The sequence below is a fragment of the Lichenostomus cassidix genome, chromosome 2 (assembly GCF_008360975.1).
Source record: "Lichenostomus cassidix isolate B80296 chromosome 2, HeHo_3.0, whole genome shotgun sequence".
NCBI lineage: Eukaryota > Metazoa > Chordata > Aves > Passeriformes > Meliphagidae > Lichenostomus > Lichenostomus cassidix.
The window spans coordinates 131,538,716-131,563,234 of NC_139482.1; the positions used below are offsets into that span (position 1 = coordinate 131,538,716).

Below are 24,519 nucleotides of genomic sequence, written 5' to 3' on the forward strand. Positions count from 1 at the left end.
TTTAATTTAAAAAATACTTTCCGGAGTCCCAAACAGCCATTCATCAGATCAGTAAAATTTCAAAGAGTAGTTTTTAACTCAGCTACCTGAAAGATGTGAGAGGTGGTCCTTCACTTTCTGTCAATCCTATCTCTGCCAACAAGCTGCTTTTCAATTGTGCTGCAAGATCATGGGCTGAAGGCCCTGGTTTTGAACTCTCAGATTCTTCTGTAGGCACATTTTGTTCTTCCCCTTCCTTCTTTTGCCGATTTTGCATGCTCATGACATTTTTTAAGTTGGCTGCATAAGACATTTTAGTTGGAAGAACCTAAAGGAGAAGAAAAATTTAATTGCACTTTCAAAGCAGCCCAGAAGGCATTTTCAGCACGTATATTCATAGATGTATATGTTAAATCACACAAAAGTGAACACTGGAACTGACCTGTTAAAACACAGTAACCTCAATAATTTCAACAAATTTAAAAAAAACAACAAAAATACACACAAAAACCCCCAACAACTAAAAAACAAACAAACAAACAAAACAAAACAAAAACCCCCTACCCAAACAAACATTTTGCCTGCTGTATGTTTGCATTTCATATGCTTGCCAGTTAATGTTCAGTCTGAAGGCAGGTGAAATCTACTGGACTATAGGAAGATTTAAATCTTTTTATCAAAAATAACTATATAATTAGCATTCCAAAATTAACTCAGGATTGTACTGCTGCATTTAAAAATATTACATGAAAGGTGCTATAAATCAATAATCATGAAGTTTCTACATTAAGCATACTTTTCATAAAGATTTCCAGTTTTCACAGGCACTGGGCTTTGGAATTATCATTCTAAAAGCTATGTAAAATTCTATCTGAAAGCATGAGGTGTCTTTTTAAAGAACAGAGGTACTAGTTTAAATTACCATATTGTTTAAAATACTAAAAGCTTTACATTTACCTCAAGGCAGTTTCTATCCACTGTAACTTCCATCAAGCACTTCCCACTGTTGGCAGAAGATGAATACAGACCCTGACTGGGTCGGCCAAACAGATCTTCTTTGCGAGCATTTGGCTGAAAAGCAACAAAAGCGCTCTGGGTCAATAATATACTTAGGTGAGGAATGAAAAAGCAAACTGCAGTTTTCTTCCAAAACACCATCTCTGATGTCACCTGTAATAGATGGGGCTGGTCTGCCAAGGGGATGGCCTCTGCCAGAGGAACCTCAAAAGGATTGGGTGGAATGCAGCCAAGGAACGTCATAGAGTCTGAGCGCCTGAAAAATGGATGGTTTTGGCCAGTCTCTGCTGGGAGAGTGTCATCATCTTTGTCGTTGAGTGTAGCACCTAAGGATCAGAGAAGATTTCACAAATCAGTTTTCACAGTTATAAAAGCAAAGGGTGTAAAATGCCAAAAATTAATATCCTTCCCTCTTAGCTATATGACTAGAGAGAATCTCTGCAAATTTAATACTTCTACAGGATTCTTCTGCAAATGCTCGATCTTTATTAATTTGCTTAGTCATCACTTTAGTTCTTTTTACTATGCGTAGCTTTACTGAACAGGCACTCCTACACTGTCTGTAAGAGTATACATTCTAACATTTTCAGCACAGTCTCATTAGATAAAAAAATCAGTTTAACTCTGATTCAAATTTTAGTGTAGAATGATAAGTAAGGGCAGAGATGCTGCAGTTTAGTGAGAAAGGAGATGAAGAGAAAGCCCTGAAATGACAGGCAATGAAACAGGCAATGGCAGAAAAAACTTGGTAAAGTAACAATGCTAAGAAAAATCTTACTAAACCCCAACTTTACAGATACAAGTAGCAAAATTTATTGAAGTCTCAGCTAGCTAAAGGGAAAAAACACTAAGAAGGTCTGGCATGTCATAGGTATGCTATGTCAATTTTTGTATACTAACTTTGATTGGTATCATCATCATTTTCATGTTCTGAATCTTCATTGTCAAGACCCAGTTCCAAAAGCTCCCGAGTTCTTAATTAAAAAAAGCCAAAACAACAACAACAAAACAAAAGAAAAGAAAAGAAAAAAGAGTCAATCATCTTGAAGAAATTATTTGGCAAAACTTCTACATCTGTAGCATAATCAGGAAGTGTACTTAAGAGTTATACATAAGAAAAAAGTCACACTAAAACTGAAGCACCATAGAGAACTTCTCATTACACAGTTACTACATCACTCACACAGCTATCCTTAGAGCCATTTAGCCACCAGTTTTGATCTTGAAAGTAAGAGCTTTGAGCAGTGACGGGTATGCTTGGTTTTAAACACTATTCAATATAAAAAATCCTAGGAACTTTTGATGCCTGATGGGTTTTTTTTCCTTTTTCATTATACTTTTATACCCTTTTATATATACTGTTTACCCTTTCCCATTCCTGTACTTTTCACTCCCTATATCTTAGCCCATATGTTTATAACCCTTGTACTCTAGCTTTGTTCAGAATTCTTTGGAGAAGACGAAACGATCTCCACAATCTCAAGAACATGAGGCACCAATGTTGAAAGAGCCCCATCCCTGAGACATGTTTTTGTAAACTAAATTGTAACCTTTTGAAGGGGAGGTATTTTGAATAAGGGGGCAATTACCTCATTTGTTATGTTTCTTATTGGGAAATTTTAAATAGGTATGCTAATTGTTGAGGTCCATGAAATTGTACACTCGTTGTACCCGGGGGCTCTTTTCGTCATGGTGCACCTGGAATCCTATTAAACCAAGGTAATACCCTTTTCCTATACTGCGTGTCTGCGTCTCAAATCTTTTTACCAGCATATAAGGCATCACCCTGCATTAGTGGAAGAAACATGCACGTGAATAATATTCCAGAATTTAAAAATAATCTCACTGATGACATTTCACAAGGTAAGTCTGCAAGCTGCACATAAAAAACTTGATTTCACTATATTATAAAAAGGGTCAAGACCTCTGATTATTCATTTCTGGCAGCTTATGCATTGTGAAATGTGTTCTGAAACTAGATGAAGACTGCTAAAATTTCATTTCACTCAGACTATTAAAATGTCATCTAACAGAAGCAACTGTTTGAACTATTCACTTCTAATGAAAAACTTTAGGCCCTCATAGTTTTATCAGCATTTAATGCAAATTTCACAATTGTTTGATGAACACTTATTTGACAGATTTCAGTATGTGAATTTTTTGGGGAAATGCAGCATCCAGAAGTATGTTATTGCCTGGAAAAGGGTTAGAGCGGTGGCTATAACTGCTCAACTCAGATAATACAAAAACTTGGTAACTGTATTATATCATTCTTCCTAGTGAGAAAACTACTGCTGACAACATCACCCTCTGATATACCTTTGAGGTCATAACAAACCTTACATTACACCAAGACAAATAGAACATAGTATTGCAACTAAAGTAGCAGTGCAATATATATCTAAAATATCAGTATCTCATATTTCACAGTTTCTAAATTTGTAGAGAAAATGAAAAGCTAAGTTTGACCTGCAGTATTAAAAATGAGGAGCGTAAAGGGGCAAAGATATGCATTTAACGGTTTACTAGGACTGCTCAGGTACATTACTTGAAAAACTAGTAAGAAATGAGAACAGGTGGTGTAGACTACCAACATGTGGACATTTCTATGATCATTATTGCCATTTGAAATAAATTTGAAAAAAAAATTAGAAAAATAAATCTTAAAATGTCTTAAAATAAATAACTGCACCTTGTAAAATGCTGTAGTTGAAGTACCAGTTTTTCAACTCAAGGACATTTTCAGCTATTCATCTCCCTACTGTGTTTTAAGTATCATGTAAGTCTCAAATGCACATAACCAAATTGAAAACAAAACCATGAAGACAATTATATCAGACACTGACATTTTCTCCAGTGTCATTTATAACATGTTTGACAGATTATCTAAATAAGTTATCATGTTAAATGCATGTCTCATGTCATTAGCTGAGAAATTGTTCTGAGTATGTCTTTCAGAGGCACTGCTATGGAGTTAGAAATCCAACTCAAGTTTCAACAGTAACATTTCACAGCAATCAGCATAAAAGTAAGTGAACGGGGTACTGCAACAGGCTTATCGAACACAGGTACACTACATACCATTTCAGAAATTCTTTTTGCAGTATGTGTGCTACTATACACCCCCACACAGACATACAGATTAATGCATACATTTATGTAAGTTGCTGAGGAACAATGCCAATGACTGAAACAAAAAGGCTTATGCCACTTTTGCTTAAGTTTTTTTTCTAGGAGTCAACCTCAATACCTTTTTCTTTCCAGCTGAGGAGTATCCAACGTTGTCTGTTGATTCATTGCTTTAATCCAATAAATAAGGGCTTGAAAAACATAAGCTACGTGCTTTAGTGAGCAGACATCTAGAACAGGAAGAACATCTGAGTGCTCATCGTTGTGAGAACGCATCAAGGACAGTGCATAGTTCAGGAAATCACCACGTGCTGACATCATTCCCTGACGGGCACTGAGTAAAGTAGCACGTCTAGAGAAGGATAAGGATTGAATAAAAGGAAAAGGATTGAATAAAGGGACATCAGGCATCAAAGGAGAGCACATAATTTATGTATAAGCCTTATATTTGAAATACAAGTGTAAAATCTCAATGAACTCCCCACAAAAATAATGATAATAAGCTACAAGCATAGAATAAGCAGTTCAGATGCAGTACACTGTAAACAGTTAATGCTCAAAGATCAATCTAGTACATGAGAATAAACCAAACTGTAGCAACAACACAGGAAGCCAATTTAAATCACAACAGTAACCTCATTCCAGCATTACAAAATTAGATTCCTAAGATGTCTGTGAATAAGATTTTACTCTAAAACTAGTAATTCATATTGCATGCAGTAATAAAACTATTTTCATACCTTCTTCCCTCAAGTGTTCTTAAGCTGGCTTCCTCACGGGCTGTCATCCTTTCCCTTCTAGCTGAGTTCTGAGAAGCATGGAGAGGATGATTTGGATGCCCAGGATCTCCAGCAGATGATAATGCTGAACCGTAACGCAGCTGAGCTTCAGTAGAGTCCATGATACTGACCATCCAATTCCAAGTAGGAATAAGCTTTTCTTCCACATAATTCTACAGAAAATGAGATTTAATTAGTTTTGCAAACAATAGAACTAGATGATGAGAATGAAATCTTAACATAAGCCTTCACCTGAATCCTTACAAAGAGGCTGTAAAATCATGTTCAAGAATGGCCAATGATCAGTTTCTGAAAGCTCTGTTGAGACTGCTGATTTACAGTGGTGGTATACAGCTCTCATCACTTAACACTTTGATATCTATAAGGCATTTAGACCGTTGCTCTCTCTTTTGGGTATCTCTTCTACTCCTCTCCTTATGACCACTCACCATCTCCCAAGTGCACACAATTTGGTGATTTTAGCTTAACTCTTGACTTTCTATTATAGCTTTAACAGTCCTCATCCTGCTGTGGAATTCATCAGCCTGATCTTTCACCATTCCTCACCCCTTGCAAATCACTCAGTGAAGACAACAAATTTAAGACCTGCACAGAGAATTATGTCTGCATACAAGCCTTGCCTCCTGGTCTCATCTTTGCTTCACCTGTTCCCACTACTGGTTCTGCAGCCCGCTTTTCTTGACATCTGCTAACTCCATTGACCTGTTTGATTTTTTGATCCAACATCAGTCTGCTTTCTTCATTCCTCTGCACTCTGGTCTTCAAAAACATCCCTCACACTTACAATGCACTAAACTAACAAAATGCTGTCTCAACTCAGTTTCTTGTCCAAACAAAATCTCCACTGTTCAGCTTTCATGTGCTAATACAAACCTCTTGCTGCCTCAGCTGGGCAGATCTCCTGTTCACTTTTGCCATTAACAATCTGAACAGAAAATTATTTTAGCCTCCTCCATAATAAAACCATACACTCTTATTTCTTTCCCTGTGTATCTACCCCAGTGTTGGTCCTGGAATATCTTCGTAACCTTCCTCTCCCAAACCAGAAGTCTTTTCCTTCCATCACACTCTAAAAACAGAGCTGTACAAATACCATGTGCCTCAATTCAAGCAAATATATTGTCATCATGTTTTCATATCCCTACACAGCATTACTAACAAAAAACAGCATCCCTTGATTTCTTGGCCCCACAAAGCAGCTCTGTTATTCTGACAGTTGACTTCTGTACTAAATTCAGTAAATGTAATTTTAGCCTGTACACTGTGCCCATGTACAATTGATACATACTTTCTGAACACTCTGGAGCCCCTCCTGCACTGTCAGTTTCTGAAACTAATGTCTATTTATACATGAAGGGGAAGACTGCTGTCTGACATGCATTTTCTCTGCAGATGCATTTTACATATACTTTCGAAAACAGACAGTCAAGACCACTGTATAAGAAAAATGTGCAAAACATGGAGAGGATGACTGGATCCCTGAAGGAAGGGACAATGAACAGTACATTCATCTGCAAAAGTCTTTTATCTCATTTAATTATTTGGCCCTTCCTAACTTTCTTCTTACATAGACTCAACAGTTCATGTCAAATAGAATATGGCAATACATCTCCAGCAGAAATCACTGGTCAATTCTGACTTAACTATTAATTACATATCAGTCAGACATTGTTAAAACAAAATTACTTGATGTTCCTTCTTTGAAAGAATATATGCATAGGAAATACTACCAATTTAATGGAATAAGTAACCATAGTTACTTTAGCCCACACTCTCTCTTAACATAAGAAGAGGCTGAGAGTGCTGGGACAGTTCATACTGAAGAAACAAACTCAGAAGGATTTTACCAATGTGTAAAAATACCTGATAAAAATTTATGAAATATACAAAGCCAGACTCTTCTTAGTGATACCCAGTGAATGGACAAGTGGCAATAGGCACAAATTGAAATATTTGAGAAGTGTCTTTAAACTCAGGGAAAATCCTCTTTTACTGTGAGAGCTGTCAAATACTTAACAGGTTGTTCAGAGCAGCTGTGGAACCTCCACCCTTGGAGATATTCAAAACCTAACCAGACAGTCCTGAGCAGCCTTCTCCTGTTGACCCTCAAAGAAATTTAGACCAGCCAATATGCAGAGGTCACTTTCAATCTCAAAAATTCTAAAGTTTTACCTTAAAAAACCCAGCTGTATTGAAGTTATGTTTCTCTACCAAAATTTCCATGCTCTTACCTGCAAGTTAACTGCATCTTGATAAGTCAGCTTCACTGCAGCTGGAATCTGGGAGTATACTAAGTGATTGTATTTGGGAATCAGACCCATCAGATCAGAAATCTGCCGTATCACAATACTGTATGCTCTCGCTAAGCTGCTTGCAGATGTTAAATAGCTGCTTGCATTGCTGGCTTCAAGTGCTGCAGCTGCTGCTGCAGCACTCGTGCTGATGGTACCACTCCGACGTAGGTTTGATGGATCAATATAAATCAAGCCTGCTGAACTTGCTAAACATAAAAGAAGAGATGACATTAATAACTCCCTTAATTTTTGCTATGTGTTTTGTGCATTGATTGATATTATAATGACGATTTCCAGAAATAAACTTGTAAATATTACTGACATCACAACTGTAACTAACAAAAAATTACAAACTACAGTAAGGATACTCAGATCTTAACTGCAACAGATATTTTCCTTTTTTTTTAAATTCAAAACCAGAACTGGAACAGTCAAGATAGGTCAGCAGTATGGCAAAGAAATAAGACTTCATCCTTAAGTGAATAAACAAAAGCAGAGGAAGGAACAAAGCCAGAGCTAGCTGGCATTCATGCACGCAGTTTACTCAGACTTGCCTGCTGGAGTTGACGTACTAGAGGGAGCTGTGCTGGTAGTCCTCTGGTTTTGGGTATTCCGTACAGCCCACTGCATGGAACGGGGAGCCTGGGCAGCACCGTTGGCATGGGAGCTATTTGTGGTTCGCTCCAGAGGCTCATCAAGCATGAAGGTCTCCTGCTCTATGTCATCACTCTGACTGCTGCTACTATCAGAGTCACTGGAATCATTTGATTGAGAGTCATCTTCAGAAAAAAATGCTGGAACACTGCTAGCTCCTGTCGAGAAAAATTAGCAAAAACCAACAACTCCACATCTGTGGACATATACATCTATCATGTCAGCATAGCAGACTTCCTCCATGAGAAACTACACTATACTAAAAAAGGTTCAAGTACCACTATTGAAAGTGTTCAATAAATTATCCTTATAACATACTGCTAATTATCCACAGGTGTAATGAAAAAGCAGTATGATTACTCACACTCCAAAACACAAATTACAAAGTAATTTGATTTTAAATTTTTTCACTGATTCTACCCATAGGAAAAGAATTCTAAAAAGTATGCTTCCAAGTTGGACAGTAAAGCAGCTGCTCTCAAAAAGCTGTACAATGATTGTCCAGATTTTCTGTATTGATTTAAACCATAAACCATTGTTTTAAACTTCGACACGTAAAAAAAAGTGAGAACATTTCATTTCACTACACAAGAGTGCAAGGAAATCTCTAACAAATGCATATGCTCTGTAAGAGCATAAAATATAGGTTGCATCTTACTGCACTTCCTTGTCCAAAAGGTTTGCATAGTACCTTCCTACTAGAACAAAGGAAAAATAGGAAATCTGGGGAAGGAAGATGGTACTTACTCCTAGTATCTAAATTTAACCAGCTTTATCAAACCCAAAAAGATGTGGTGTACCTGCTTCTGACCCAGCAGTAGCTGCAGTGACAACACTTCTGCGCCCACTGGCATTGTCCTGGTTACTGTGGTTACTCTCACTGTCACTTTCTGTTTCAGCAGCAGCTAGCAAATCCAACTCCATATCACTGCCTACAAAAACAATAGACAAAACATTCCATGGTTAAAAGTCAAAAATATAATTACTGTAGTGACTCATGTAAGACACATTAAACAAACCCCAGACCCTCTGACTATAGCAGAAGTTAATGGATATGCAGGGGGTCATAAAAGCAGTGCAGACATCCCACAACACCTGGAGCACATTTTCTTATTTTCCAGCAATTAGCAACCCACTCTCACTCTGCACTGTACATGTACATTCAAGACACAGTGAAAATAAAAATTAGGATTAAAGATTAGGATTAAAGATTAGTCACTCAAGACAAAAGACTCCACAACTCTTCATACACATGTACTAGGACAATTTACTGTATGCTGTTTCAACTAGCATTTAAGGAATACTTGAAAATTTTTTAAAAAATTAATTAAATGTAAAGGTTCTTATCCAGTTTTAAGCTTTGAGAATTAAATGTTTGAATATTCAGCAAATCAATAAACAGATTTACTGTACTGAAAATGGATCAACTGGAAACACAAAGCACAGTCAGAAAGAGAAGATACTTTTTTTTAAAAATCATAGCTTTGAACCATCTAATCCCAAACTAAGTAATACAAGTCATTAATTTCAAACACTTGCATACATAATTGAATTTTGTCTACAAAATATTGAACCATAATTTAGTATTTTGTGATTAGTTTGAGAACTAGCTCACCAGGATTCAAATCTTTTGAGAACACATCTACCATAACCATGATTGTATCATCAGCTATACAAGAGCCAGGCTATTTTTTTAGTTCCTTAAGTTTTTTATGTCAACAACATTTTTCAGTAGCAAGTACAAAGGGCAAAATACATTGTTGACGAAGAATATAATAATATCTAATACCTTTGGGACCTTAATATTTTTTCCTCAACCAGAAAAACTTAATGTACTTGTCTACGACAAGCTATCTAAAATTTTACTCATCTCCTTCTGTTAGATGAACAGTCTGGAACCCTAGGATTCTCTCTACTCATGCAAATCTCCCAAATCACTATCACTGGTGACTCTAAAGATGCTTTTCTTTTTGATGCACAGATTTCTCATTCAAGCAGTATATGTTTAGGATGTACGTTATACATACCATCCTCATCATGCTCATCATGCTGTCCTTCTGCTTCAGCATTTTCTTCACCATGTTCTTCCTGTTCATCATGATGGTCTTCTTCACCAGCTACCCCCTCAACCACCTCAACCTGGAAAGAGCATTGTAATTTTATGCCAGAGTACCTTCAATATCAGAGAATCTATGTGTTTTCTGAAACAGAGTGCAAAGTTTGATTTAAAAAGACACATCTTAGAAAGAGGACCTCAAAATTGAACTAATGTGAAGAAAAAATGAACTTACAGCCACAGCAGTTGTACAAGGCTGTATTGTTTACAGTGTTGTGGAAAAAGAAATTATATGCACAAATGAAACAGCCTTGGACATCAGATTTTAATGCTCTAAGGATAAAACTGACTACAAAACCTACAATGAGTTTCAAAATACTGAAGAGGTATTATCTGCTAAAAGAACCCTCTAGCTCTCTAACAGAACCTACATAATAGCTGCCATGTGCTGGAAGACTTTATAACTTTTTTAACGAGAAATAGAATAGAAAACAATTACAAAGTTCCATTAAAAATGCTTACAGCACTGTAGGATTTCATGAAGTACTACTTAACATCTTTTGCAAATCAGAGGTCTTGATGCATGGATTTCAGGTTCAGATGTTAAGGCATGGGCTAATGCATTAGGTGTGCCATGTTGAGAAGACAGTACAAGTAAAAAATGAAAACTGACCTCTTCTACATCAGCTGAAACAATATCATCTTGCTCTTCATCCCTGCCACGAACTGGTTGTGACTGGCTGATTCGTCTTTGCTGGGGATTCCTTATAATATAGGATGACTGAGACTGACTAGAACTTAAAAGAAAAATATATAAAAATAAACCCTCCAAAAAAGTACATTTGGACTTCTGGATATCACTTAATGGAAAGTTAATAAAAGCTCCACAATAAAATCACCTTTAACTAGTCTTCAAATAGTACAAATAGAACAAATAGTAAGCTTTAACAAGTTTTACCTGCTAGACTGGTCAGATGATGGTCTGGGTGGCAGAGGCTCCACAGAAAACAGTTCTTCACTTCCCTGCATGGCATCTATACTAGTGCTAGCAAGAGTAAAGGGTGCTGTAGGACGTGCAATTCCCATCCTGACTGGAATAATTAGAGATTCTGCTACATTGCACAACTCTTCAACAGCATAAGGCAATAACGCCTGGAATACACGTTTACATTTTCCAATTGGCTGTGGAATAAAATTGCTGGGGGAAAAATACAGAATGATAAAGGTCAAATACATTTTTTCCCCAAAAACTTCATGGCAATATTAACTGTCCTAACTTTTTTCCTCAAAAAATCATCTTTAGCATGCATTTCTTTGTACAGAAACAATATACAGCTATTCAAGTCTGTGAAAAACACGTATCATTCAATAATTCAAGACTAAGGCTTGATACCCACATCTACTACAGCCAAACAATCATAGACTGTAATTTTAGTATGTTAAAAAGACCTGTTTCCAAAAACCTTAATAGTGTAAACAGAAAGGTTAAGTATGAACATATAAGTTTAACAAGAACTGCATTAAGAAGTCACATGACATACCAGCAGTATTGTGCAATCTTGAGATTTGCATCTTTAGAAATCTGTCTGTCTACACACCACAAAATGATTCAGACATTTCTGCCTCTTGTTGATTTTTATCAACTAATTTTATAAGAAAAAAGAATTTAAATAAAGGAGAAAAAACACTACAATCAACACACACATCTTCACCACTTACTTTTTCTTTTTGGAGGAAGCCATCTCCACACTAAGAATAACAAACACTCTTGCCACAGAACGCAGGAATCTCATTGTAACAGCAATAGCTTCTTCTCTGCGTCCTGGCGTATACTTGTTTTGTAACTCCTTTACCAGAGTACCCAGCAAAGTATCTAACAGCTGAAGAAAGAGGTCATTACAACCCATTAGTTGTGTGTAATTTCAAAGCATGAAACAAGAGCGATAACAACTCAAAGGGAGGTAACAGTCATAACAGCATAAATTCACAAAACCAAGATAACCCTGAAGTTAGTTTCAAATTAGTCTCCAAGTACATGACCTGAGATACCTTATAATATCATATTGTTCAGAAAACCAACATAAAACATGGCCAAGAGTGCTTACCAAAATGTCTGCTGTACATTTGACAATAAGGCAGTGTGTAAAACAGTCTAGGCGAATAGTTCCACTTTGTTGATTAAGGTAAACTTGCTCTTCAGGCAGAAGATGACCTATTCTACTGCTTGCACTAAGACTTGGAAAAAACAAAAAGAAAGCAAATAAATTTATATAAGTCAGCAGGTCTCAAATATCAGATCAAACCTTACTTGAAACAATTATATGTAAATACACACGGGTCTTTATTTTCCTGGGAGCCAAACATGATCATGGACTTCAGTGCATTCCAGTCCTGTAAAACACGTTCCAGAGCTAGCTGGGCAAAACGAGGAGGCTCTAAATCATGATCAGGCATATCAGAATCTAAAAATACAAAATAAAAAAAAAAATCAATATAAGAAAGAGGTACTGAAATGTGGAATTTGCCATTCATTTCACTGAAACAAGTCTTACCTTCAGGATTTGCAGTTTTACGATTACGATCTTCCCTAATTCTAGGTGGTCTGTATTGGCAGTGCTCTACAGTTTGCCTGGCAACCGTCTGTACTAAAAACAACAGCAGATGTTCTCCCCTGCAATGAAAAAAAATTAGTAAATATGTGATATATCACATATATTTACAAAAATAATTTAAATATTTCTGCCCTATAAATGCTCATATGAACTTGCCTGCTATTTGGCATGGTAACAAGATTTGTGGTGGTAAGCAGGCGGTAAAGGAGATCAAGGCGAGCAGACTTTTGTCCAGCAATTAGTGTTTTACACTTGCACTTTTCCCAACAATCACAGTAGGCTGTTGGAGATGTTCGTTTGAGCCTACAAGAAACAGATAAGGTGAACTGCAACGCTGTTCAGTAGCATACCAAATCTCTTCTACACAAGCTGAGGGTGTTAGTGTGCACACTTAGATTCCCTCTGGAGTGTTTTGTTTCTGATAGAAGCAAAATGCCAAAACCTAGCTAAAAAAAGAGAAATATAGATTTTATATATAGCAGCACTTGACATTGGTCATCCATGTTTCCTACATTCATCTTAAGAGGGCAGTTTCACTACAGAGCTTTTCATACTGCCTTAGTAAAACTCAGTCAATATCATTTATTCTTCCCTGAAATTAACCTACATCCAAGAAAGTTAAGTTGAAAATACTCATGACATGCAGCAAAATTTCAGTAGCTGTTACAGGGCTGAGAATATCTCTATAATTGTATTTGTTAGCTTATTATAGCTATGATATTAATGCTGTAACATTTCCACCCTGTAACAGCAGCACACAACACATCCAGCTTCAAAGCTTTGGGCCAGGTTCATCTGTGATTTCTTGACTCTTTGCTCACTTTTCCCTTTATTACAATCGATTTTATGTTTCTTTCCAAAAATTCACAAGAATGATCTGTCATCAGGATTCATAAAATCCTGGGGGGGGAACCCAAAATGAAAAGACAGTATTATTTAGATATAATATTCTTAGAATATTATACACTTTGAGAATTATTCATTTATTCTAAATACTACAAAGTGAAAAGTACAAAACTGCTTAAGGTTACTCTTTTAATTCTGACCTATTAAATAAATCTTATAGAGTAGAAGCAAGAGTATTTTATTAATCTTCTGGTCTCTAAGTTTGGAACACTTCAAACAATGAAAAAAATTATTAAGTATCAGTAAACAAAGGAAATAACGAAACATTGATTTAATTACAAGAAACAGAACACAATACTTACTTGCAGTCATGTCCTTTGTGACAGACCCTTGCACATTCTGTGCAACAACAAAGTGATTCCAATAGGCCACATGTTCGGCATTCAAATATATCCTTAAAAAAACATATATTATGCATAGATTTTTTTGTTACAGCGCTTGCAATCTCAGAGTATTTCAGGTAACAATAAAACTGCACTTATTTAAATTGATGCATAAACTTAGAAGTAGGTCAGTTCTAGAAAGTGAAACTTAGTTGTTAAGTTAGAATATTCACTATTTTCAAAGAGCTGTGTCCATCAAAATTCTTGTCAAAGTTAGCCAGAGGGGAAAAGCCACACCCATTAACAACCATGTTCTGAGGAACACAGTCAGCTTTGAGACTACAGAGTAATTTGGGAAGGCAGACTTAAACGTTACAGCTATTTAAACAGGGCAATTATTAACAACTTAAAAATCAAACTAGTAGACTAACACAATACATGGTGGAAACACATTCCTATTTACTTAAAAAAAAAATCTTACTTGGTTAATATGTTCTGCACCAGTCCAGGTAAAACTGCATGTATCATTACAACACAAAACATACAAAGGGGAGTCATCTGGATTTGTACCAGAAGGACAAACCATTCCCATAAACACATCATCTTCTTTTTCACTGGAAGTTGCTTCTGCTAAAATAATCAATAGAATACCAGTGTTAAAAACACCCCCCAAAAAATAACAAAAACCCACCAAATGAATCCATTCTTGGCAGATGCTTGCCATTACAAAATCTCATACAGAATTATAAGTTTGAATAAAACCTGTTACAGCTTTTTGAAAAGACTTTCTGCTTGTCACATTATTTCTTATAGAAGCCACTGCAAATTCCTGACTGAAAAACACAACCATTGCCTCTTCCCCAGTTTTCCATTTACAAAGATTTTAATAAATTCAATTAATCACTGTTTTGAAGGATTATGGACCATACTCTTAAAAGGAATGTTCTTGTCCCACACACAGTCCTACAGAACTGCGATGTGACAAGGTCTAATTTGCTTAAGTTTTTCCCTAAATTCTATTTCACATATTTCTCTTTAAAAATTACATGCCAACATTGAAAGACAGTCACAAAATATTTGTTTGTATGTAAGTCTTTTCAGGAAGAGGCCCTAGCTTGGCCTATCACTGTATCATATGAGGTTTTTTTCCATTTCAAGAAAGATGTTCCATGTGATGCCTTTGTGCTACCAAAAAATAATACCTTAATCCATTGGTTTGTAAAGCAATGAAATGCCAAAAAGACTATAAAGAACATAAAAACAATAATATTCATAGAAATCTATTGGCATATACAAACTACAAAAAAGGAAGATACTCCATAATAGAAAAATTTCCCAAACATGAAGCAATCTACAGTGTTAATAACGACTCTGCACACATGCCAAAATTTGGAAGGAAACCACACACTAGTAATTACTAAAACTGTTGTACCTTTAGCAATTTTCTGTGCAGTTTCTAGAATTGTAATTGCAGCAGGATATGCCCGGCCACTAACTGCTGACATAAATGGTGTCATGCCTCTTGCATCCCTAGGCAAAAAAACCCCAACAGACAAGTTAAAACACTGAATTTTTTCATTGTAACAGCAGATGTAAGATGCAAATATTTGAAAACTTAGCACTGCTAATAATCTTGTGCAAACAGAAAAATCACAGAGTGAATAAGCGCTCTTATTTGCTTTACTTCTGTGAAACAGACATACTTTTAAAGGATGGCAGGACACAATATAGCTGTATTCTAACATTCTCCATTTTAACTAACAGGTCTTTGAGTAACCTCTTCAGAAATGCTTCTGTGTAATTGATTTCAGGTGATATAACAGTACAAAGGATAGTGACAACTCCTACAAAAATCCTTACTTAGCTGACAGCAATTCTCGAAGATAAGGTTGCAGAACAACACTGTCACACAGCAATTTCAGTATGAAATGAGCATTTGCCTTCCGATCCTTTGATTCGACTACAGATGGTTCTGTAGAAGGACCTGTAGTAAGAAAAAAAGCAGAGAAACAGTTTTTCCTCAAAAATTACTACCTGCTAAAAGCAAGTAATTCAGTAATTCACTGGGATGAATAATTAGTAGCTTGACTGTTCAGTGATTTCAGCAATATTTCACTGAAGTACTGTAAACTTCAGTTCCAAATTACATTCCAAAATAGAGAGGTAATCCCAATTTCATACTGATTACCATAGTTTTACACATTTGTTACTCCCCAGATATGTTTTTACATAAAACACAGTATGGTTCTTCATTTACTTTCTGCACATTTGTGAAATTCTGCTTCAATCCAATCTTCATCTGATAAGAGGCATTTTCAAATGCAGAAAGTCTGTGCAAGCAAAGACAGCTTTTGAGATAGTTTTTGATCTAAAGCATAATCAAATAAGCAGGAGATCCTCACCTGGTATTGTGGAGGTGCTGGGTCCTTGGCTGGTGCCAGTCGCTGCTGTGGTAAGAGATCCCACAGCGGGGGCCAGGATAAAATCAATGTCACCATCTTTCAGTAAACAGAACAGCAGGATGTATATCAATACATAAAAACATCCCTAACAACATGCTCTTGCTGCACTGTCTAACACACTGCAGGTTTGCTGTATTTAACTGGTAATCTTTCCCACAAACGGCCACATTCCTAGGTCCATAATGTAACTCAGCATTACAAACCAGACTTCACAGAAATCTGACACCAGCATTAGAAAGACACATACTGGATTTAAAAGCAGATGTTAAGTCTTACATAAACTCCTAGTTACCTCAATGAACACTTGCTACCTCAATGGCATTGGACAGATTTCAGTGTGAGACTACAGTACATTATTCACCTTAAAAGCCATCAATTCTTTTATCAATATCTCCTTCTACAGTCTAATGTGATATATGAGCAGACTTACCTGGATCCATTGCAGGAGGATCTGGAACCCAGCTGGGAGGAGCTATTGGTGGAGAAACTGGGTCCTGGTGATCACTTGATGAAGCACCAGCTTCATGTCTGCCCAATCCAGCAGCTCTCAAGGATCTTCTCATCATTTCCCGTAATCTCAAACTGAATACAAAACCAAGGCAGAAATACTCTCATTTTCATTTATAATTAGAACATATTTAGGAAGAATTTCACACTGAAAAAGGAAACCAAACTCCTCTCATCTCCATTTTACTTCAGAATAAATAAGGATGAGCTAAGAGGTATTTTTCATTATATTTTGTGGCACCAGAATGTAATAGCCTTGGAAGAGGAGTAGCTCAGCAATGCTTCAAGACAGATTTGAGCCCAGAACATATTCCTAGTCACCACAGCACTGCATCTTGCAGGCAGCAACTGATGGGCATTCTAATTGCTTTTTGACGTTCCTTTTAGCTCACTGTCAGGGATGCTAACCTTTTGCAAGGATTTGCTCTAGTTGCTACTGCTTTTTGAAATCTAATAATGTGAAGAGGTTAATGAAAGGATAAAGAAATGGGTCTGGAAAGAATTTCTTTTTAAGAAATGTAATGACTGCTTAGAATAAAATGAATCAACTTAAGTTCTTCCCCAGTGGTGTTATGTTGGTCTTAGTATTCTTCATCTGTGTTAAGTGACCACCTCCTTCAGAAATTCTCTTCAACAAGCCTGGGCACCATCACAGTGATGATATCTGTGATACTTAATACTTCTTGATAAAGAACACTAGAGCTTATCCTCAAATTCCCTTGCCCCACAAGGAGGAACATTTTCACTTCACAACTGACAGACAAAGCACCAACCCCAGAAAACATAAATAGTTTAGAAATATCCTACCATTAGTTCTCACACCAAAAGGAGGTCAAAAAGCCACTAGACCTCTAGTTTGTTGCTTAAAGAAGTGAAATTCAATTTTAAGCTAGCAACAGAGGCCCACTCTTAAACCAAACCAAAGAAAAGAATTAGTAACAAATTGGTAGTTATTATAGAAATTAGCACACAGAAAATATGATGAAAGCATTACTCAGTTTACCTTCTGCTGCTTGATGATCCTGCCCTATTTCCTGGACCATTACTTGACACAACAGAGATTGCATTTGCAATAGCTTCCACAGCCGAGAGCCTTTCAGCAAATGTGTTCCTCTCAGAGCGCTCTGCTTCTGAAAAATTAGGAAAAGCATCAGTGCAAAGAATTTTACTTGGGAAACCTATGAGAAAGGAGTATAAAATGAAATGTCACTGGTTTTTTTGGTTTTTTTTTTTACATTTATAGAGACAGATTAAGTTGATATACAAATTTTTATTTTGGATGAGCTTAACAATGATTCTGTACAAGCTTTCATTACAATCAACAGACAAGGACCTATCATGTAGCCAATTCCAGACACTTGCTGAGTCAAGGCTTCAAAAATAATGATAAAAAAAAAGGGAAAACAAAACAAAACCCACAAAAAAGAAAAAAGAAAAAAAACGAAAAACGAAGAAAAAGACCATACAAAAACAGACAAATAAAATAACAAAAAAACCCCACACCAAAACACTGGACTGGGTGAAAAACAAACTTCACAATGAGCATCCATGAACAATGCAAATCTGTGGGCTTGTAATATACACACTCTACGAATGAATATGCTTAGGAGAAGCATGTTATGAGTTTAAGAAGGCAGTACAATCAGTTTACTTCAGAAAGAATTAGCATTTCTTCTAACACCTACAATGCTAAGCACCACAACACCTACAAGTTCTAGTCATAATGAGGACCAAATTTTGTCAAGTAAGATACAGAATGGTACAAACTAGAAGGAAAATGTGTATTTCTGAATACAGAAAAGTATCTTCTTAAAGTGAAATTTTTCTCCCACCTTTTTTTTTTTAACAATAAAGTACTATTAATACCCTTCATTCAAAGAATGAAAGAATAAGGTAATCTGACAGTGTTAGACAACTGTTAGAGTATTCTTTATATCTTTCTACTCATCACTACCTGAAGAAAAAGAGATCTTAGGTTTTGCTTGTTCACAAGCATGTGCAGGTTTCTTAGACAAAAATCACGTACTACCCAAGGCAGACAACCATTAAACATTTAGCAATGAGAGAATACAAATCTTGTGCCCCTAGCTCTATACAAGCTGATCTGTAGATGTAACCAAATTGCCATTGTATTTGTGCCATACTCCTTTCTCGGACCCTCTAGTTCTCATAAGTCATGACCCATCACTTCTGGACACCTCACACAGGGGGTCACAGCTCTTGAGGGTGATCCCTCAAGCAATACAACCATTCTCTGCAACAGAGGTTTCACCTGTTCTGAAGAAAGTAAACTGTAACTGAATTTTCACAGTTCCATTTACAAAGTTAGCATTTATTTTTAGAGAACCATCAATTGTAAAGGCTTTGGCTGTAATGGGTGATTTGCTGTTCTATTGTCTAATGAAATCTGTCCCAGCTCTCTAGGCAAAAACCCTCAGTTTTTATGTGTTCAGTGACATTAGCTGAAATTTAGTATTACAACTTTTTAAGGATTTCACAAGCTTTGGACATTTCTTTTGGACATGCTTTTCCCAAGATCCTTTCTATTGGCAAAACTGAGGAGGTATCAGTTCACAGAAACAGAGCAGCCTTCCCCCAGCTTTGTAGGTCTGGGGCCACTTTTCCTGCAATACGTTTATCCAACACTGCAGAAGCTATAGCAAAACTAGGCACAGGATCTGAGAGAGAAGAGAAGCGGGGAAAAAAGCTTATCCCTGCCCTCAATATTTCCTTTCTGGCACTTAAGAAGAAATCTGTATGAACAAGAGTGAAGAACCTCAAGCAGGTACTAGCTGGATAAGGGCACTACCTCTGAAATTGTTAAGAAACAACAGATCTGTATGTCTGGAATTGAAGTCCTTGCTTCTAAATCAAAGTTCTCTTACAGTTTAAGAGACAACCATAACTCACAGACAGTAACATAAGTCACCACTGCCCTCCAGATGATACACAGAAAATAAGCTTGTCTTAATATGCATGACTAACAGTTAGAGCGGAAGCGAAATGTGACCTGAATCTAAAGATAAGAATCTCCTTCAAGGACAAGTTTTATGAGGGAAAAAGAGAGAGGCAGAGGAGTGTTACAAGTCTATCAGGTTCACGTTTTTTATTTTTCAGAACGTTAAATTACACCCAAATGAAGTTACTGAAGAAAATGTCAATGTTGCAAAGACAAGCACTCAAATTAGGAAAAGTCAGATTAAGTTTGCCTATGCATCCTTATTTCAACTTCTTTGTGTGCTTATAGTAAAACAATCTGGAGTTACACAGTTGGGTTTTGTTTATTTTGGTTTGTCTTTTTGGGGGGGAATTGTTTTGTCACCCCACCTGCCCTGTGCTCAGCAACAAGACCCCTGCCTCAATCAGTGCACAGGATGGACAACACACTAAAGATGAATGGTACAGTGAGCAAGCTGTTTATGCCTTGTTTGCTGCAACATTAGGGAGGGGTGTAGTAAGGCAGCAACAGCTTGGGAAGGAGAGGGGGAAACATTGTGTTGTGCTTAATGTCACAGAACATTGCTTCGGAAAAGTGGAACCTATTTCTGCCACATCTATCAGCACACAGAACTTGGTGAAACATGTTTTTACAGGTGATCGTGATACATTTTACTCATTTCTGGACACCCAAAAGGTGCCTGACTCACAGAAATAATTACCATTCACAGCACAACTAAAACTACGATTAATCCAGTTCTAGAATTCAGTGTTTTGAAGTAACACCTACTCAAAATCAGGCCCTGGGCTTCTCAAACAGAACGCTCAAAATTAGTTAATAGCTTTGAATACAGAAAAACTTCAAGCTATAATAAAACTCCAAGCAAGAGATGAGAAAGCTGCAGCATTACCCCCATTTTATAAATAGGGATATGAGGAACAATTAAGGTCTATAAATGACTAAAATTCAATGACAGCACCATACAAAAATCCCACAAAGAAGTTCATTCATTATTCAGTGCAGGGTTTGTATGGTGTGCAAGAGTAAGGAATGGGGCCACACACTGAATGATGAGGATAAAAAGAAATATTGAATAGCTACCCATTCGGTGAGCACCGTCCATCTTGTGCACTGAATGAGGTAGTCCTGTGGAAAAAATAGTATGACGGTGTAATTAAAGACCATTTCACAACGCATACCCATGTATAGCACATGGGTAAACTTAATTCTGCCATTCCCTAGTTTTTGAGTGCTTGACTTAGCAACCTTGTTCTCTTAACATGCTTTTTACATAACAGTATTTAACCAACATTTTTAAATCGTTTCAGTAACTGGCGTTTCTTAATACATGTCAATGACAACTAGCATTTCTAATTGAAGGTATTAACATACACTAGAATCCTTCAAAAATACTAAATACCATTTCTCATAAATTTTATTAGTGATATAAAGGGGATACTAGTGATATAAAGGTAGCAAACTACTTTTTTAATCTAAAATTACCATGTGAATGTCAAAGTTTTTACTATTAATAAAAACACTTAGTGCTCTTAACTACTGAATTCTTATAAAATTTTTGTACAATGTTTTGAGAGTAATAAAAATGTTGTCTCAGCACCTTTGAAAGGCCAAGATACATTTTAGGTGCTGTATTTTAATATATCCATATATGAAGGTAGCCTTTATTTCAAGTTCATTGTCAAAGTATTTTCATGATATTGCTGAGCTCACCCTCTTCCTCTTTTGTTTCCTTGTTGCTGGTTGGAAAGCATACAGATACACAAGCATGGAGAATATTACGGTTTCCATCACATCTGTGGCCGAGGAACGTCTGCAGCACTTGTGGATTCTGATCCAAGACAACTGCTTGTTCAAGATTCATCAGGTACTGTCTGCAAGCCTCATAGTCACATCGAAGAATGTGCTGCATCAATGTTTGTTTCTGTACTCAAAAGAATAAAGTATTTTAGAATATTTGAAAATATTCTAAGGCAAACATAAGCTTCATAAATACTTCTAATTTTCTGGTTTTGAAATTAACAGGAAGGTCTTTATCTCCAACACCGGCTGGAAGTTAGTGCAGGAGCTGTTCAGAATATGCATCCTCTCAATTACAGCACTGTTGAAAACAGAGCTGTGTGCATTCAGGCACAGAGAAGCAAAGGGAACAGACCAGCAGAAGCTACCAGGCTCACAAAAGCAGCCCTTTGGCTTCACAGCTGAATTCTTAAGATAGATTACTTCCATTTCATCGCTCCAAGTAACATGGGAAAAGTGATACAACTGAGAAAGCCTAAGGATCTACACGAACAAGTTCTAACCTAGTTCTTTTTAAACAAGTGATTTATGTGCTGAGAAGTGAATGATAAGAAGCTGTTGAAGGTCTGGAAGATTCACCCCATATATAACCAGCTTTTCCATAATGATGGAATACCACTTCACTGTGAAATCAATCTCAGTCTAATAAGTACACAGTACCTCCGGGTGGCAGCAGAGCACACAGCAGATCTAACTACACTGCCCCAAATCACTGACCAGATTTTACCAGTATGACATATAAATTCACAGCAGAACTACTCATACAGCACCACTGATAGGACAGAATTCTACAGGTGATTCAAGCAAAAAACCCTTCACTTTCCTCTCCTAATTTCCTAGTGTATGGTCCAAGTAGAAGATTTAAAAAAGAAAAACAGAAACAGGTATTGCATTCTCAGGCATCCGACCAAAACAAATTGTTGGATCCCTGAGAAAAGCTGTGCACCCATGAGACAAATAAAATTGTACAGTGTTAGTAGATATAAAAAGGTAACCATTTCAAACTCGATGCCCAAAAAAATCTTACTACTTAAAAGCCAGATGACAGAAGTCATGCACTCCCAAAAAGGATCTTTCACTTTACTTGGCAAATTTGTATCTTCATGTTTCTAAGAGAATCTTCAGTTGAAATTACTTTCTTTCAAATAGTGAAAATACAAATCAGTATCTACACTTGAAGCAACTTTAAACATAACTTTATAAAAGCAGAAGAAAAAGCACATACATCCCTAATGGAGAAAATACTGTACCTCGACAGCCATAATGATAATAGCAGCTTTCTTTTTGATGGTCGAGTTAGCAGGAAGATTTGTTAAGGAATGAACACCCATTCCAAGACTGCTAATAGGTGGAAGATCAAGCCAGTCGGGGTCTCGTATCCCACCCATACAATCTTTTGCCATTGGATAGATTGTACCATTTCCATCTCTAAGAATAATAGGTGATTCCTAAATTTGAGTGAAAAAAGCTTCATTATTAAGTCCCCACAATTTATAAATATTATCCTTCCCAAAAGGTCCAGTTCTTCTTGACTGCCAAGAATGACAACAGTTTATCCAAGATTCTCATTTATGTCATTGTCTCCTATCATTACAAGTGGTGCAACATAAGATATGAGATTCCCTTTTGCAAATGCTCAAAATGTTCTTAACATAATAAATATTACTGACAGTATCTTCCTAATGATATACATTCATTAATTAACACTACCAATGAAACAAATAGTACCTATACTTTAAGTTGAATATATTGAAATGAAACATTCAAATTCAGTTATTTTGCAAAAAATGTTTCCTTCAATTATCCTAAACAAAGTATATCATGTTTATGGAGGAGTTCCACAAAACCTTGATCATTTTTAGTGAATCTGTATTTTCAGTCAAATAGATGTTTTTTTCCATTTGTTCTCAAGAGTGGATTTTTATCTGACCCAGTTCCAAAATATAGCTAGATAACAAGTTGACACTAATCCTAGAACCATTCTGTCACCTTTTCCCCCCACTTTTTTTTATATCCAAGGTAGAGTTTAAGATGTGCTTGGGTAAGCTGATTGCTATTCCCCTTGTGCCTTCAAAATATTAAAGGTAGCAGCAAGTTTTTCATAACCTGTTTGAAAAATCTATTTCTTTGCCAGGCTTTGGAAAAGCCTTACAGAAGGCTGTACCATCTCATTCAAAGATGACAGAAGTGAAGTGCAGTGAGGTTAAATGATTGAGACACAAAACCACAAACCTGTCCAGCTGTAAAAATAGCAACACTTCTCTCATTCTGACCCAGGAATGCAATGCTGCTAGTAGGGAAATTATTTTCCTGTTCAGCCTTTCCTGTGGCAAGGTCAAATATGCAGTATCGAACCCAGTTCCCAGTTTTCAGAACAGCATGCACTCCTTCAAAGATACATGAAGAAAAAAGTTAATGTGTTTTATGGATGGCATCCAGTAAAAGAACTCCTAACTACAGTACTTTCAAGAAATTACTAGTATCAATGGAAGCACCAGTCTATATCCTTTTGAAAGTAGGTGTTTTCCACTTGAATGAGAGACAGGTAACAAAGGAACCAACAGACTTGGACTCACAGGGTAAGTCCTACTTACCTTTTGAATCTACATTTACTGCTAGGATCTCTGTTTTTTCAGGAATACACAGCTTTTTGGGTGTTCTTTGAAAACAGTCAGGAACTTTTGGAGTTCCGCCAGTTTTTACGACCTGAAAACATATGTAAATTTTTAAGCTGCAGTTAAGCACACAGAGTGCTGACATTTCAAAGCTTCCTCAATGTTTCACAAACACGTACCTGCAGTTCATCTATTCTGAGCAGCCTACAGTCTTGGAGGAGTGAAGAAGGATCGGGATCTGCATTAGAACTGCTCTGACAGTTTGCGTTATTGGATGTGCCTGGAAACTTCACAGCAACGTATGCACCATCCACTTTTAGCACCTACAGGCAGAACACATTAGAGTTTTACTAAAAGGCTGAACAGAATCTGTTTTGCTTTAAAATAAACTGGACCTCTATCAGGGAGA

The 24,519-nt window shown here is 36.6% G+C and overlaps 1 protein-coding gene across 14 annotated transcripts in view; it reads right to left on the reverse strand.

Moving 5' to 3' along the window:
* The window catches only part of UBR5 (ubiquitin protein ligase E3 component n-recognin 5), an 87,002-nt gene that overhangs the window by 10,437 nt on the left and 52,046 nt on the right, over nucleotides 1-24,519 (reverse strand). For 6 of the 14 annotated variants that reach the window (XM_085053350.1, XM_085053351.1, XM_085053345.1 and 3 more), the window contains 30 exons: nucleotides 24,290-24,433; nucleotides 24,090-24,201; nucleotides 23,728-23,882; nucleotides 22,746-22,943; nucleotides 21,409-21,619; nucleotides 20,779-20,823; nucleotides 17,743-17,869; nucleotides 16,663-16,814; nucleotides 16,173-16,268; nucleotides 15,631-15,754; nucleotides 15,203-15,300; nucleotides 14,252-14,400; nucleotides 13,750-13,841; nucleotides 12,698-12,844; nucleotides 12,482-12,600; nucleotides 12,265-12,391; nucleotides 12,035-12,164; nucleotides 11,649-11,809; nucleotides 10,888-11,127; nucleotides 10,603-10,726; nucleotides 9,901-10,012; nucleotides 8,674-8,805; nucleotides 7,770-8,031; nucleotides 7,157-7,421; nucleotides 4,866-5,077; nucleotides 4,247-4,477; nucleotides 1,897-1,970; nucleotides 1,150-1,322; nucleotides 937-1,050; nucleotides 87-307 (listed from right to left, as the gene is read on the reverse strand). In XM_085053350.1, the coding sequence (XP_084909476.1) occupies nucleotides 87-307; nucleotides 937-1,050; nucleotides 1,150-1,322; nucleotides 1,897-1,970; nucleotides 4,247-4,477; nucleotides 4,866-5,077; nucleotides 7,157-7,421; nucleotides 7,770-8,031; nucleotides 8,674-8,805; nucleotides 9,901-10,012; nucleotides 10,603-10,726; nucleotides 10,888-11,127; nucleotides 11,649-11,809; nucleotides 12,035-12,164; nucleotides 12,265-12,391; nucleotides 12,482-12,600; nucleotides 12,698-12,844; nucleotides 13,750-13,841; nucleotides 14,252-14,400; nucleotides 15,203-15,300; nucleotides 15,631-15,754; nucleotides 16,173-16,268; nucleotides 16,663-16,814; nucleotides 17,743-17,869; nucleotides 20,779-20,823; nucleotides 21,409-21,619; nucleotides 22,746-22,943; nucleotides 23,728-23,882; nucleotides 24,090-24,201; nucleotides 24,290-24,433 (4,547 nt within the window). Of the gene's footprint in view, nucleotides 1-86; nucleotides 308-936; nucleotides 1,051-1,149; nucleotides 1,323-1,896; nucleotides 1,971-4,246; nucleotides 4,478-4,865; nucleotides 5,078-7,156; nucleotides 7,426-7,769; nucleotides 8,032-8,673; nucleotides 8,806-9,900; nucleotides 10,013-10,602; nucleotides 10,727-10,887; nucleotides 11,128-11,648; nucleotides 11,810-12,034; nucleotides 12,165-12,264; nucleotides 12,392-12,481; nucleotides 12,601-12,697; nucleotides 12,845-13,749; nucleotides 13,842-14,251; nucleotides 14,401-15,202; nucleotides 15,301-15,630; nucleotides 15,755-16,172; nucleotides 16,269-16,662; nucleotides 16,815-17,742; nucleotides 17,870-20,778; nucleotides 20,824-21,408; nucleotides 21,620-22,745; nucleotides 22,944-23,727; nucleotides 23,883-24,089; nucleotides 24,202-24,289; nucleotides 24,434-24,519 lie in introns of all 14 variants that reach the window. The other 8 variants (XM_085053344.1, XM_085053339.1, XM_085053349.1 and 5 more) reach the window with 6 other exon arrangements.